We start from the raw sequence: 15308 nt of genomic DNA on the forward strand, positions 1-15308 counted from the left end.
TGTATACTTACTAACACCAGGCCACATTATGTGGAAATTTTTAAAGATTAGAACATTACATTATGATGCATTTAGGACCCAAACTACTGCATGGGCCTTCAAAACATGCTTGAAGATTTGGAAGGTACTATTTATTTATTTATTTATTTGAATTTTAAATTTAAAGAATTTTTTTGAAGATTTTAATTATTTATTTGACAGAGATCACAAGTAGGCAGAGAGGCAGGCAGAGAGAGAGGAGGAAGCAGGCTCCCCACTGAGCAGAGAGCCCAATGCAGGGCTCGATCCCAGGACCCTGGGATCATGACCTGAGCCGAAGGCAGAGGCTTTAATCCACTGAGCCACCCAGGCGCCCCTGGAAAGCCCTAACTTACCTTGTATCAGTCATTACTTTGAACATTATAATTATGTTATGTTGTAGGAATAGAGAGGGAAAGAAGGTGGGAGTAATAGAATTATTTGATATTGTGTCAGATACACATTTTTAAATTCCATAGTTAGATTTCTTCTATAGGAATATGAATGTCCAACAGACTTCATTATAAAGGAATTTCACCTGAACAGTTCTTCTCCTTTTCTTTTCTCAATAGAACTTACTCAGTTTTTTCAAGATATTTTACAGAATATGAGAGCTTGAGTTTTAAAGAGAGTATAAAGACATGGACAGATCCATATGGTGGCTTCCCCAATTATACACTCCAGGGGCATTTTACTTTATTTATATTGAATATATACATTATAATACGTTATTCCAATGTGCTTATAAATAGTACTTTATATCTTATACTACTACTGTGTTTTATTTTGTGATGAAAATGCGGTATTTGTAGCACTTCTCCTATAATAATTGCTTAGTAACCTATTGATTTGCCCCAAATTACATATAATACTGTATATTTTTATTTAGCATTAATTTTAAGAATGACTAATAATAACCTGTTTAAATGCTTCCACAGTGTGGGCATTTACTCAGTATGTTATTATCTTTTAAAAAATGTTTCAGTTTAAGATATTTATTTTCAAACAGGAAAAAAATTATCTCCACTCTTTGACTTAAAACAATGATTCCAGGGGTGCCAGAGTGGCTCAGTCATTGAGCCTCTGCCTTTGGCTCAGGTCATGATCCCAGGGTCCTGGGGTCAAGCCCTGCCTCAGGCTCCCTGGTCAACGGGAAACCTGCTTCTACCTCTCCTGCTCCCCCTGCTTCTGTTCCCTCTCTAACTGTCTCTATCTCTCTGTCAAATGAATAAATAGAATCTTAAAAAAAACACAAAGGATTCCACTTATCTTTTTTTATTTAAAGATGCTGAATAGGTTTTTGCCTCAGATTCTGCATGTGAGCACATAAAAACTCTTAGGGTGGAGAAATATTCTAAGGACCTCAATCTAGAAGTCTTTGAGAAAAGGAAAAAGAAAAATCATGTGATTAATTTTGCTATAATATTCATTTGTTTCTAAATCAGACTTTATAACCTCTAATTAATACTGATTAGATAACAAATCATATTTTATTATTAACCGTTGTATCTTTGTTATTCCATTTCAGGACTCAGAAGTCTTCTAAATAAATATGAACCCGGGACAGAGTTCAGTCAAGAACTTGGACAGCTCATTGCCCTTTTAACCCCTAAGGTCTATCAGGAAGTAGAAGGACAGGTAATAAATTATAAAAATAATTTGCATATATGTTAACATTTCAGTAAACGTTTTAGGTTGAAAATACTGGAGACTGGTAGCCTCTTGAATCTTTTATTTGCTGTCTCTTCCCCTTTCTTTATTTATCTCCTCTCAACATTCAGAGCAGTCATAGTTTGATTGGGGAAGGGGTTTTTATAGACCCAAGTTTTTAACCGTAGAGCCCTTTTTTTTTTCATCCTATTCAAAGAGTTCTTCATCCCCTTGAATGCTTGAATAAGTGAGGCCCAGCATGAGAAGTCAAACAAAGAGGATGAAGAATTAAATAAGCAGAGCTATAAAATCCTGATAAAAGGAGTGGAAGGGATATTAAGGAGAATTTAGAGCTAATCAAACGATCTTTAACCCACTGAGCCACCCAGGCGCCCCTAATCAAACTATGTTGAATACATTTTAGATATTGTCTGAGAGCCTAATGTATCTCCTTTGGGAGATCAAGTTTAATATTCTTAGACGTTACCTGTCCTAGAACTATGAAATTGTTGCCTCTTGCCCAGTTTATTAGAGAGAGAGATTAATACTTGTGCAGCCCTGGTATTTTAGGTTGTTAACTTCTAAAAAAGACTTTCATGGAGATGCCTCTAAATTAATTCTGGCCTTTAATTTCAGAAACTACATCAAGCAGCTTGCTTGATTCAAGCTTATTGGAAGGGTTTCCAAACTAGAAAGAGATTAAAGAAGCTTCCATCTGCTGTGATTACTTTGCAGAGGAGTTTCAGGTAAAAAGTTTTGGTGAGAGGAATCATGATCTCAGAGTATAGCTGTATCTTATTATAGTATTGCAAAGTAAAAACTTAGGATGTTTTTCCCCCCAATTTTCTAATATGTTTCTCTTAATCTTTTTTTAATTGTAGTTCACATACAATATTATGTGTCAGTTGTACAACAGTGATTCAACATTTATATACATTGTGAAATGACTGTCACATCAGGATAAGTCTAGTTATCAACTGTTAGCACACAAATATATTACAGTATTTTTTACTATATTCCCTATGCTTTACTTTACATCCTGTGACTGACTTATTTCATAACTGGAAGTTTGTACTTCTTTTCACCTATTTTATCCATCCCCCTACTCCTCTCCCCTCTAGCAACCATGAGCAGGAGGGGCAGAGGAAGAGGGATGTCAAGAGGATTCCATGTTGAGTGTGGAGCCTGACGCAGGGCTCAATCTCATAACTCTGAGATCACGACCTGAACCGAAACCAAGAGTCAGAAGCTTAACCAACTGCACCACCCACATCCCCCTTTGTTTTGTTTTTTAGATTCTCCATATAAATGTAGAATCATATGGCATTTGGTTTTCTCTGACTTAATTTCACTTAGCATAATTCCCTCTAGGTCCATCCATGTTACCACAAATGGTAAGATTTCATTCTTTTTTATGGCTGAGTAACATTCCATTTTATTTATATACTACATCTTCTTTATCCATCTACTGATGGACACTTAGGTTGCTTCCATATCTTGGCTATTATAAATAATGCTGGAGTGGAGATGGTGTGCATATATCTTTTTGAATTAGTATTTTCATTTTCTTTGGATAAATATACATAAATGGATTTGCTGGATTGTAAGGTATTTCTGTTTTTAATTTTTTTAGAAACTTCCACTCTGTTTTCCATAGTGGCGACACCAAATTACATTTTCACCAGCATTGCACTTGGGTTGCCTTTTTTTCACATCCTTGCCAAAGTTTTTTATTTCTTGTCTTTTTATATTAGCCGTCCTGACAGGTGTGAGGTGGTAACTCATTGTGGTTTTGATTTGCATTTCCCTTGATGATGAGTGATGTTGAACATTTTTTTCATGTGTCTGTTGGCCAGCTGTATATGCTCCTTGGAAAAATGTGTATTCAGGTTCTCTACCCATTTTTTTTTTTAAGATTTTATTTTTTTTTTAATTTATTGGACAGAGAGAGAGATCACAAGTAGGCAGAGAAGAGGCAGGCAGAGAGAGAGGAGGAAGCAGGCTCCCCGCTGAGCAGAGATCCTGATGCGGGGCTCGATCCCAGCACCCTGGGATCATGACCTGAGCCGAAGGCAGAGGCCTAACCCACTGAGCCACCCAGGCGCCCCTCTCTACCCATTTTTTAATTGAACTGTTTGTGGATCATCTTTGGTGTTGAGTTCTAAGAGTTCTTTATATATTTTGGATATTAACCTCTTACGGGAGATAGCATTTGCAGATATCTTTCCTATTCTGTAGCTTGCCTTTTTGTTTTGTGGATATTATATTACTGTGTATAAAAGCTTTTTAGTTTGACATACACCTCGTAGTTTATTTTTGCTTTTGTTGTCATGTCTGAGAAGACAGATCCGAAAAGTCTTGCTAAGACTGATATCTAAGTTTACTGCCAGTAAACTGCCAGTTTTGTTTTAGGAGTTTTGTGGTTTCGTGTCTTACATTTAGGTCTTTAGTCCATTTGGAGTTTATTTTTGTGTATAAAAAGTGGTCTAGTTTATTAATTTGTAGGTCCAATTTTCCCAACATCATTTGTTGAAGAGACTATCATTGTATATTCTTGCCTCCTTTGTCATAGATTATTGAACATATGTGGGTTTATTTCTGGGCTTTATATTCTGTTCCACAGGTCTAAAGCCAGCACCATACTGTTTGGATTATTATAGCTTTGTAGTATAGTTTGAAATCTGGAAATGTGATACCTCCAGCTTTGTTCTTTCTCAAGATTGGTTTGGCTATTCAAAGTCTTATGTGGTTCCATACAAGTTTTAGGATTCATTTGTACTAGTTCTATTAAAAACGCCAATGTAGATAGAGACTACATTGAATCTGTAGGTTACTTTGAGTAGTATGGATATTTTAACAATAGTAAACCTTCAAATCCATGAGCACAGTATATCTTTTCACTTATTTGTGTCATCTTTGATTTGGTTAAGTTTATTCCTGTATTTTATTCTCTTGATATGATTGTAAATGGGATTGTTTTCTTAATTTCTCTTTCTGCTACTTCATTATTAGTATATAGAAATACGTACAGATTTCTATCAATTTTATATCCTGCAAATTTACTGAAATCATTTATTCTAATAGCTTTTTGGTAGAATCTTTAGGTTTTTTTCTAACTGGGTGTTATATGCAACTGATGAATTATTGAACATTACATCTGAAACTGGTGATGTACTATATGTTGGCTAATTGAATTTAAATTTTAAAAAACTTTAGGGTTTTCTATATATAGTATTATATTATGAGGAAACAGTGATAGTTTACTTCTTCCTTTCCATTTTAGATGCCTCTTATTTCTTTTTCTTATTTAATTGCTGTGACTCGGGTTTCCAGAACCATGTTTGAATAAACCGGCAAGAGTGGACATCCATGTCTTGTTCCTGATCATGGAGGAGAAACTCTCAGTTTTTCACCATTGAATATGTTGTTAGCTATGGGTTTGTCAGATATACTCTGTATTATTTTAAAATATCTTCCACCTCTACATACTTTGAGAGTTTTTATCATAAATGACTGTTGAATTTTGCCATTTGCTTTTTCTGCATCTATTGAAATGATCATATGATTTTTTCCTCTGTTAATATAGTGTATGATGTTCATTGATTTGTGAATATTGAACCATCCTTGCATCCCTGGAATAAATTCCACTTGATCATGGTATATGATCCTTTTAACATATTATTGAATTCAGTTGGCTAGTATTCTCTTGAGGAATTTTGCATCTGTGTTTATCAGGGTTATTGGCCTGTATTTTCTTTTTTTGTAGTGTTATTGTTTTTGATACCAAAGTAATGCTGATACCAAAGTAATGAATTTGGAAGTATTCCTTTCTCTTAAATTTTTTAGAGTAGTTTGAGAAGAGTAGATATTAACTCTTTAAATGTTTGGTAGAATTCACGTGGGAACCCACTGATCCTGGACTTTTGTTTGTCAAGAGCTTTTTGATTACTCATTCAATATCATTATTAGTAATTGGTGTGTTAAGATTTTGTTTCTTCCTGACTCATTCTTGTAAGATTGCATATTTCATTTCTTCTAGGTTGTCCAATTTGTTGGCATATAATTTTTCATAGTAGTCTCTTATAATCCTATGTATTTCTGTGGTGTTAGTTTTAACCTCTCTTTCATCTCTAATTTTATTTATTTGTGCGTCTCTCTTTTTTTCCTTGATGAATTTGGCTAAAGGTTGATTAATTTTGTTTATATTTTCAGAGAAGCAGTTTTTAGTTTCATTGATTTTTTTCTATTTTTTTTACTTTTTTATTTATTTCAGCTCTTGTCTTTAGAATATTTTCTTTGATTAACTGTGGGCTTTGTTTTTCTTTTTCTGGTATAAAATTACATGATTGTACATTTTTCTTATTTTTTGAGGTAGGCTTATATTGCTCTAAACTTTCTTCTTGGAACTGCTTTTGCTGCATCCCATAGATTTTGGAATGTTCTGTTTCCATTTATATTTGTGTTAAGCTAATTTTTAATTTACTCTTTGATTTCTTTGTTGACCCACTGGTTATTTTATAGCATGTTGTTTAGCCTCCATATGTTTGTGTTTTTTCTGTTTTTTCTTTTTTTCTTGTAATTGACTTCTAGTTTTTTACCAGTGTAGTTGGAAAGATGTTTGATACGGTTTCAGTCTTAAATTTATTGAGATTTGTTTTGTGGTCTAACATGTGAGCTATTCTTAAGAATATTCCATGTGCAATTGTAAATAATATGTAGTTTGCTGTTTGGGGATGGAATGATCTGTATATATGTTAAATCCCTCTGGTCTAATATGTTAAGTTCACTTTTCCTTATTGATTTTCTGTCTGGATGATCTATTCATTGGCATAAGTGGGTTATTAATGTCCCTGCTCTTGCATTACTGTCATTTACTCCCTTTACATTTGTTAATATTTGCTTTATATATTTAGTTGCTTCTACATTGGGTGCTTATATGTATTTACATATAACATAACTGTTATATCCTCTTGTATTGATTTCTTCATCATTATGTAATGCCCTTATTTGTCACATTATGGGCTTTCACATAAAGTTTATTTTGTCTGATATATGTATTGCTACTCCACCTTTCTTTTCACTTCATTTGCATGGAGTATCTTTTTCCATCCTTTTATTTTCAGCCTGTGTGTGTCTTTAGGTCTGAAGTGAGTCTCATGGGCAGCATGTAGATGGGTGTTGGTTTTTTATCCATTCACTTGTTCTCTGTCTTTTTTTGAGCATTTAGTCCATTTACATTTCATGTATTTATGACAGGTATGTACTTATTGCCATTTTGTTACTGTTTCCTAGTTGTTTTTGTAGTTCTGTTTTTTTCTTTTTTCGTGACTTGATGACTTTCGTTAGTGTTATGGTTGGCTGTCTTTTTATTTTTTGTATACCTATTATAGATTTCGGGTTTGTGGTTACCATGAGGTTCGTATATAACACTCTAATTATGGTGGTCTATATTAAGTTAATGGTCAACTTAAGTTTGAATACATTCTAAAACACTCCCATCACCATGTTTTTTTTTTGTTTTTGATGTCATATTTTGTGTTCCCCTTAACTAATTGTTGTAGGTACAGTTCACTTTATTGCTTTTTATTTTTAAGATTATTTATTTGACAGAGAGAGCGAGAGAGAGAGAACACAAGCAAGGGGAGTGGGATAGGGAGGAGCAGGCTTCCCACGGAGCAGGGAGCCTGATGTGGGACTCGATCCCAGGACCCTGGGATCATGACCTGAGCCGAAGGCAGATGCTTAACGACTGAGCCACCCAGGCACCCTGCTTTTGTCTTCTAACCTTCATACTAGCTTTATTTTTTTTTAAAGATCTTATTTATTTATTTGACAGAGATTACAAGTAGGCAGAGAGGCAGAGAGAGAGGAAGGGAAGCAAGCTCCCTGCTGAGCAGAGATCCCAATGCGGGGCTGGATCCCAGGACCCTGGGTTCATGACCTGAGCTGAAGGCAGAGGCTTTAACCCACTGAGCCACCCAGGTGCCCCCATAATAGCTTTATAAATGGTTCTTCCACTATCTTTTTATGTTTGCTTTTACCAGTGAGATTTTTTTCTTTCGTAAATTTCTTCTAGTTATGACCTTTAACTGCTTAAAGAAGTCCCTTTAATGTTTCTTATTAGTCTGCTTTTAGTGGTGATGAACTCTTTAACTTTTGTTTTTCTGAGGAACTCTTGATGTTTCCTATTCTGAATGGTAATCTTGCTGGATACTCTTGGTTGTGTAGGTTTTTCCATTCAGAACTTTCAGTACATCATACAACTCCCTTCTGGTCTGCAAAGTTTCTGCTAAAAATCAGCCATATAGTTGTTCCCTTGTTGCATAGTTTATGTCTTGCTGCTTTTAAGATTCTCTCTTGGGGTGCCTGGGTGGCTCATTTCTTAAGCATCTGCCTTCGGATAAGGTCATGATCCCAGGGTTCTGGGATCAAGCCATGCATTGGGCTCGTTGCCCAGCAGGGAGCCTGCTTTTCCCTCTCCCTCTGCCTGCTGCTCCCCCTGCTTGTATTCTTTCTATAGCAAAAAAATAAAATCTTTAAAAAAAAAAAAGATTCTCTCTTTAATTTTTGACTTTTTAATTATTGTGTGTCTTGATGCAGACTTCCTTGGGTTAATCTTGTTTAGAGTTTCTCTGCTTCCTGGGCATGGATGTCTGTTTCCTTCTTCAGGTTAGGGAAATTTTTAGCTACTATTTCTTTTCTCTTTTTTTTTTTTTTTTTTAAGATTTTATTTATTTATTTGACAGACAGAGATCACAAGTAGGCAGAGAGGCAGGCAGAGAGAGAGGAAGGGAAGCAGGCTCCCTGCTGAGCAGAGGGCCTGACAAGGGGCTCCATCCCAGGGCCCTGGGATCATGACCTGAGCCGAAGGCAGAGGCTTTAACCCACTGAGCCACCCATGCATTCCTCAGTACTATTTCTTCAGATAAGTTTTCTACCCCTTGCTCTGAACCTACTCCTTCTGAGACCCGTAATATGCAAATGTTAGTACATTTGATGTTGTCCCAGAAGTCCTTTAAATTATTCTAATTTTTTCAAGTTCTTCATTTTTTTTGCTATTAAGCTTGGGTAATTTCCACTACTCAGTCTTCCAGATTGCTGATTGGTTCTTCTGCATTACCTAATCTGCCTTTGATTTCCTTCTAGTTTATTTTTCATTTCATTTATTGTATTCTTTAGCTCTGATTGGTTCTGGTTTTTTTTTTTTTTATATTTTCTTTGTCTTTGTAGAAGTTCTCACTGTGTTTATCCATTCTTATCCCAAGTTTAGTGAGCATTTTTATGACCATTACATTGAATTTTTTATATGATAGATTGTTCATTTCCATTTCATATAGTTCTTCTTCTAAAGAGTTTTCTTGTTCTTTCATTTGGGCCATATTCCTCTGTCTCCTCATTTGTCTGACTTACTGTATTTGCTTCTATGTATTAGGTCAATCAATTCCTGGTCTTGAAAGGGTAGCCTTATATCGAAGGCACTCTAGAGGGCTCAGAACCACAGTCCTCATCAGGTCACCAGAACCAGGTGCTGCAGGGGTATTCCCTGTATGGGCTTCATTCTCTCACCTTTTATGACTGGGCTACAACTCTTGTGGGCACACTGGTAGGTGGAGCTGTCTACAGCTCCCCCTGCCAGCCAATTTGGATGGGTGCTGATCCAGGCAAATGCTTCTACTGAATGCAATGAATGTCAGAAATGGAACATACCAGTACTACCATTCCCAGAGAAAGTCCCTATAGATCCCTGGCCCTCCAGCACACAGCCTAAAATCAGTCAGTAAATTTCCTTTACATATGGCTGAGACACTTTTTAAAATGCTGCTTTTGTGCTGGTTCTCAGAGCAATTAAGTTTGCGCCTGGGACATTTTAAGAACAGAGTCTTGATTTCCTATCACCTACCTACTATCCCAGAATTAAGCCCCACTGATTTTCAAAGCTGGACATTATGGGCACTTCTTCAGGTGCATGTCCTAGGGCAGGGTTGTCTGATGTGGAGTTTGAACCTCTGTGTCTGTGGTATCTCTCCCCCTCAGACTTTTAACAACTGAACCACCCAGGTGCTCCCCCCCCTTTTTTTTTCCAGTTTTACTAATAACTTTACTTAAATAAGACATAGAAACTTCTGTACTGAGAAAATATAAAACAAAAGCCACACATTTCCTTGTGTAAAGCTATATTGTATGGTAACTAGAATACTGTTCAGTGCAGTGGATAGAATTAAACAGTACAACTAGTACTGCACCAACTACTGTACCAGTAGTCTGAGTCCCAACCAGATTGCATCTCTGTCCCTTCTGTTCTTCTCAGTGTGGCTTTTTCTTTATATCTTTAGCTGCGGAATAACTAATCTTTAGGTTGTTTCCAGAGAGAGTTGCTCTTATTTAATTGAAGCCTTGTTTGTCTGGGGAAGGAGGTGAACTCAGGGTCCTCTTGTTCCACCCACTTGCTTCTCTGACTGTTTCTTTTACTCCTGCTTTCATTCTTGTTCTGAAAACACATTTCTGAGTGCCAGTACTCCAATAACTAGATGTACTTTCAAAGCAAAGGACATATGTAAGACAAAAATCTGATGGAATAAATACACAGTCCTGTTCACTTGATAAAAGTTTTTTTGTGGGCCAAGCCTACAGAGAGAGGCAGTGATAGTCAATTATTTAACCCTTAAAATAAAAAAACTGCCTTAATTGTTCGTAAATTATGGTAAAACATTATGAATTCATAGAGATTTTAGTATGTTCACCTGAGTTTTATCAATAAGTATGGGATGGATAGATATGGTCATTTAGATAGAACACAGTTTGTCATTTATTTATTTGAAGTGGACCAAAAATGAAATACTAAAGACATTGCCCAATTTTTTATATGACTGACCCATCCAGATTCTTAGAGCAATGAAAAGAATAAAACACACACATATACACACACATGCACACAAATAAATGACTTAACTCCTTGTCATTTAGGATGAAATAGAGCTATCTCAGAGGTGATTTTTTTCATGCAGCCTTAGACTTAAAGCTAAATTTTTGTTCACTAAAGTGAAACTTGCATATTCCAGAAGTCAGTTTTTTAAGAGAACTAAAACTAGTCTTTTAATAACTGTAATAACTGCAGCTGCATTTTTCAGTTATAAAAATATTTTAAGGGGCGCCTGGGTGGCTCAGTGGGTTAAAGCCTCTGCCTTCGGCTCAGGTCACGATCCCAGAGTCCTTGGGATCAAACCCCACGTTGGGCTCTCTGCTGAACAGGGAGCCTGCTTCCTCCTTCCTCTCTGCCTGCCTCTCTGCCTACTTGTGATCTCTGTCTGTCAAATAAATAAATAAAAGCTTTAAAAATATATATATTTTAATATAGTAAACTAAAATTTAGATTTAAGTCATTGATGAAAGTTTCCTTTAGAGAAGTTAGATTATTAATATGGGGCATGAGTTTTGTTGTTTTTTTTTTTGTTTTGTTTTTTAAAACAAGTGTTTTTAAGATATATTTCAGTTGCCTAATATATGCCAGAGGCAATGCTGGGTATTGGGAGAGTTAAACAGACTAAATTTTGTATCCGCCCTCAGCAACTTTGGGCTGAATGACTGGGGACAAGATGCCTAACCTCTCTCTGCCTTAAATTTCCCATCTATTTAATAGGGATAATTGTCTGTGTGCCTCCCAAGATTTAAATAATATAAAGGGTTTTGGTTTTTTTTTTAGCATATTACTTGGAACTTAGAAAAGATGACAGTGGGGAAAATGCATATGGCAAGTTTTTTTGCCTTTGAGGGTTTACAAATCTAGTTAGACAAATAGATATGTTAAATAAATTATACTTGTAGAGGCAGTTATAATCCATTACAGCATTGCTCAAAGTTCACTGTGTATCCTACAATGTATTTATTTAAAAACATTTTTAAAAGGATTTCTTCGGTCAAATAAATTTGGGAAATGATGAATACTTAGAGAGTCACAAGGTATATTATTCTTTTAAAAAATCTGAGATGTTCTTTGTATAGCCCTGCCTTCTGTGGTGAAGGTAGAGTGTTTATTACTTAACGGATTCTACTTGCTATCATTCTCAGCTATCTGTCATCTTTACATTTAAAGGTACCCCTGTACCATGGATTCAGACATTTAATGTTTAGTCTCACTATAGTTGTCAAATTTGCCAGTCTGCTTTGTCTTGTAATATTAAAATCTGTATTGAAAAGTATCCCAAGATTATAGATTTTTGTCCACTTAGAAGTAGATCTATGGAGTCTAATTAATGTTCCACTATTTAGAAATTCCATTACTTTATATAACAAAACCAGTCCAGTTATAAATACTTCCATTAAAATTATTTTCCATTAATTTTTTTAAAGATTTTATTTATTTATTTGACAGAGATCACAAGTAGGCAGAGAGAGAGGGGGGAAGCAGACTCCCTGCTGAGCAGAGACCCAGATGCAGGGCTCAATCCCACGACCCTGGAATCATGACCTGAGCCGAAGGCAGAGGCTTTAACCCACTGAGCCACCCAGGTGCCCCTTCCATTAAATTTTAGCTATGAAGCCAAAATTATTTAAATATCACATTATAATTAGTTTGTTTTTTCCAGTATTTTGAATTTGAAGTTTTAGGTCAGATTGAAGTATAGATTTAACCTTCAGGTTCTCTTTATTAATTCATTATTTTTTTAAATTTCAAGTTTGCTCAGGCTTCACCACCTTTTCTAGTTGAAATAGTTTATGCAAATTTTTCTTGTTTCCTTTATAACTTGGCTTTCTGCAAAGGTTATTTCTGTCTTTTTGTGGTCAGATCGTTATCTCAGAGTAATTTTTCCCTTCCAATGTTTTTTGGGGTGGGGGCAGTGTGGGTAGGAACTACCCACCACTCATAATTATGGGCCCAGGTTCATCAGAGCTTTTTAAATTCCAGCAAGAGGCACTCTTGTGTAGTCACATCTTTACTAATGTACTTTCTAGGGTTTTTTTTTTTTATTTTTTATGATGCTTAAGATGCCTTTTGAGCTGCCTTTTTTTTTTAACCCAAAGTATGGTTACATTAGTTTCAGGTATACAGCATAATGATTTGATGATTTTATACTTACGCTATGCTCACCACAAATATAGCTACTGTACTGTCGCTATGTAATGCTATTACAATACTGTATTCCCTGTGCTACACCTTTCATCCCCATTACTTGCTTATGATATAACTAGAAGTCTGTACTTCCCACTCCCTTTCACCCATTTTGCCCATCTTCTCACCACTCAGGGGTTTCTTTTTTACTGAATCATTTTTTTATGGTCAGAAACTTTATTTTCTGATATGTGCCAACCAAGGTCTAACAGCTATACCAATTACCTTTGGGAAACTTCACAACTACCTCCCTTTATCATAGGGATGATATTTTGATGTCTTAATTGTTCTTGTTTCATTTTGTAGGGACAGAAAAAAATTTTCCCTCTACCATATTTTAGGTTCACTCCCTGGAAATTAGACTGACAAAAAAAGGGGGAAAAACAATTAACAAAAACACAAATGGTTTATTAATGTGTGCAGTGCACATGATGCAGAAGAAACCTCACATGATGAGTACCTCAAATGACTAGATATAACTTGGGCTTTTATAGCATCTTAACAAAGAATAATAAATTTGTAAAGAAGTGACAGATAAAAAGAAAAGGATTTTTGACTTCCAAAGTCAAGAAATTATGGAAAGTAAATATATTTGGGAAACTAATGGGATTTGTGAGTTATTTGTCTAGGTCCATCTTCGCACCAACTTTCCATCTTCTTCATGGCCTTGAGAAGGGGGATTTATGGCAGTCTTCATTTCTGAGACATTTCTGCTCTTGTCCAATAAGGACAGCAGCTCTGGGAAGGCTCTTTCTACATTTGGATACTCATTTGCCTCCAGCTCAAAATAATCTTTATGCCAGAGTGACATATTCTGTTACACTTCAGCTTCTGCTTGAAATTGAGCTTCTGAAGGGCAGGCTATGTTTCTTCTCTGTTTCCCTGAGTCACAGTACCAAGCAGGCAACAGTCACTCAGATAAATGTTTGTTGAGTTAATGAATAGAGCCCGTCAACTCTTTTGGTAGTCAATTCATATGGTACTTCCCCAGTTCATACTTCCTATTCTCCAACAAAGGAATTCCTAGAGACTTTCTGATGTCTTGGTAGTAGATAGTTTGGTCAACTCCCTCTTTGATGGTAAAGATTCATCTGATCACTCATTTCCTTTTTTGAAATGCTCACAGATACTAGATGGTCAAATGCCTAGTCTTTCTTAGGAAGAGACCATTAAATGAATGCTCTTTTAATTTTGTAGTTATTAAAGAAACTCTTTAACTAGAACTACAGAGTACCTAACTACTAGTAACTAACTAAAATATTCCTAAATGGGGGGGAAACATTCTAATTCAAAATCACATTAATTTCTAATAAATGTTTTCAAACATGAAATTAAATAAAGCATGTGACTCCAGAAACACACATATTTATAATTTATAGTCATTTCAATCTCTGAATCTCACTATTCTACTATATTTCTGTTGGCATTTTACTTCTGCCTGCATGCTCCATAGTCCTTTAGTTTTTGCCATATTTTATAGCCTGCATTTTCCCAGACCCAGTTTTCTGACAGATTGTGTCTTAGCAATACACTTTCAATGATTACTATGTTTCTTTTATTAATTGTAAATTTAAAATAATGATAATGCAATATTAGACATTATAATCTATAACCAATTAGGTAATTTAAAAGGAGATTTTGTTTTAGGGCAACTGTTCTGTTTTACCCTCTGTAGGTAGGTAAAGGTTAAAATATCCTAACCTTTGTGCTCTATACAACCCAGAATTTTGCAGGGAAAGTTCTATAGGAGAGGCAGGTTTCCATCAGCCTTCTTTGAGAATATAAAGGCCCCTTACTTCATTTCCAACTCTTTGGAAGAGGAAGAGAAACTTAGAAACTATATGGCTAGCCCTATATCCTCTCTAGAACCTCTTCTCCTTTTGGCACACATACACTTTGAGGTCTTCTCTACCTTTCTGTAATGGGGTAAGAAAGATATTTTCTATAACTGTGCCATTTTGAAGTCTATCTATCTGCAAAGATATGGCCAAGTTCCTCATTTGTTGTCAGTTTAATTCCGGGAAAAGGAATCTGAGAGCAAATGCTCTTGAGTGAGACACAAGCAAATTAAGTCTATAGAACTAAAATAAATAATGTATTCCTCTCTTTTCTTCTTACTTTTTGGTTTCTTTTTCTGTGGGTATCTGAAAGCATTTTGAGTATATTCACTATAGACTAATACTTGTGATCTCCTTACATAGTAATATAGGAAGTAGGTAGAAATGGCTAAGGAGAAATTTTTGTTGAATAAGAGTAGGTAATAAACAAATGCCAGTTAAATAATTTTTTGTGGCCACATAATAATTTTCATAATTAGTTCTAATTATGGAATAATTAATAGTTATTAGTCCATAACTGAGAAATAGGTAGACATGAAGAAGAAAGAAATCATAATCATTCTATGCAACAAAAATCACTTGAAATTTTTATTACTTTTGACCATTTTTTTATGTACATGATACATATTTTAACACACTTTGGATGTCTTCTATATCCTGATTTTATTGTCACTTGACATTAGATTTGGGTATTT

At 35.3% G+C, this 15308-nt stretch overlaps 1 protein-coding gene across 5 annotated transcripts in view; it reads left to right on the forward strand.

Annotated features, from left to right (window-relative positions):
* IQCB1 (IQ motif containing B1) overlaps positions 1–15308 on the forward strand; it is a 62580-nt gene that overhangs the window by 26473 nt on the left and 20799 nt on the right. For all 5 annotated transcript variants that reach the window (XM_032869564.1, XM_032869562.1, XM_032869566.1 and 2 more), the window contains 2 exons: positions 1547–1656; positions 2305–2414. In XM_032869564.1, the coding sequence (XP_032725455.1) occupies positions 1547–1656; positions 2305–2414 (220 nt within the window). The remainder of the gene's footprint in view (positions 1–1546; positions 1657–2304; positions 2415–15308) is intronic.

The sequence above is a fragment of the Lontra canadensis genome, unplaced genomic scaffold (genome assembly GCF_010015895.1).
Source record: "Lontra canadensis isolate GAN:19392208 unplaced genomic scaffold, GSC_riverotter_1.0 scaffold38, whole genome shotgun sequence".
NCBI lineage: Eukaryota > Metazoa > Chordata > Mammalia > Carnivora > Mustelidae > Lontra > Lontra canadensis.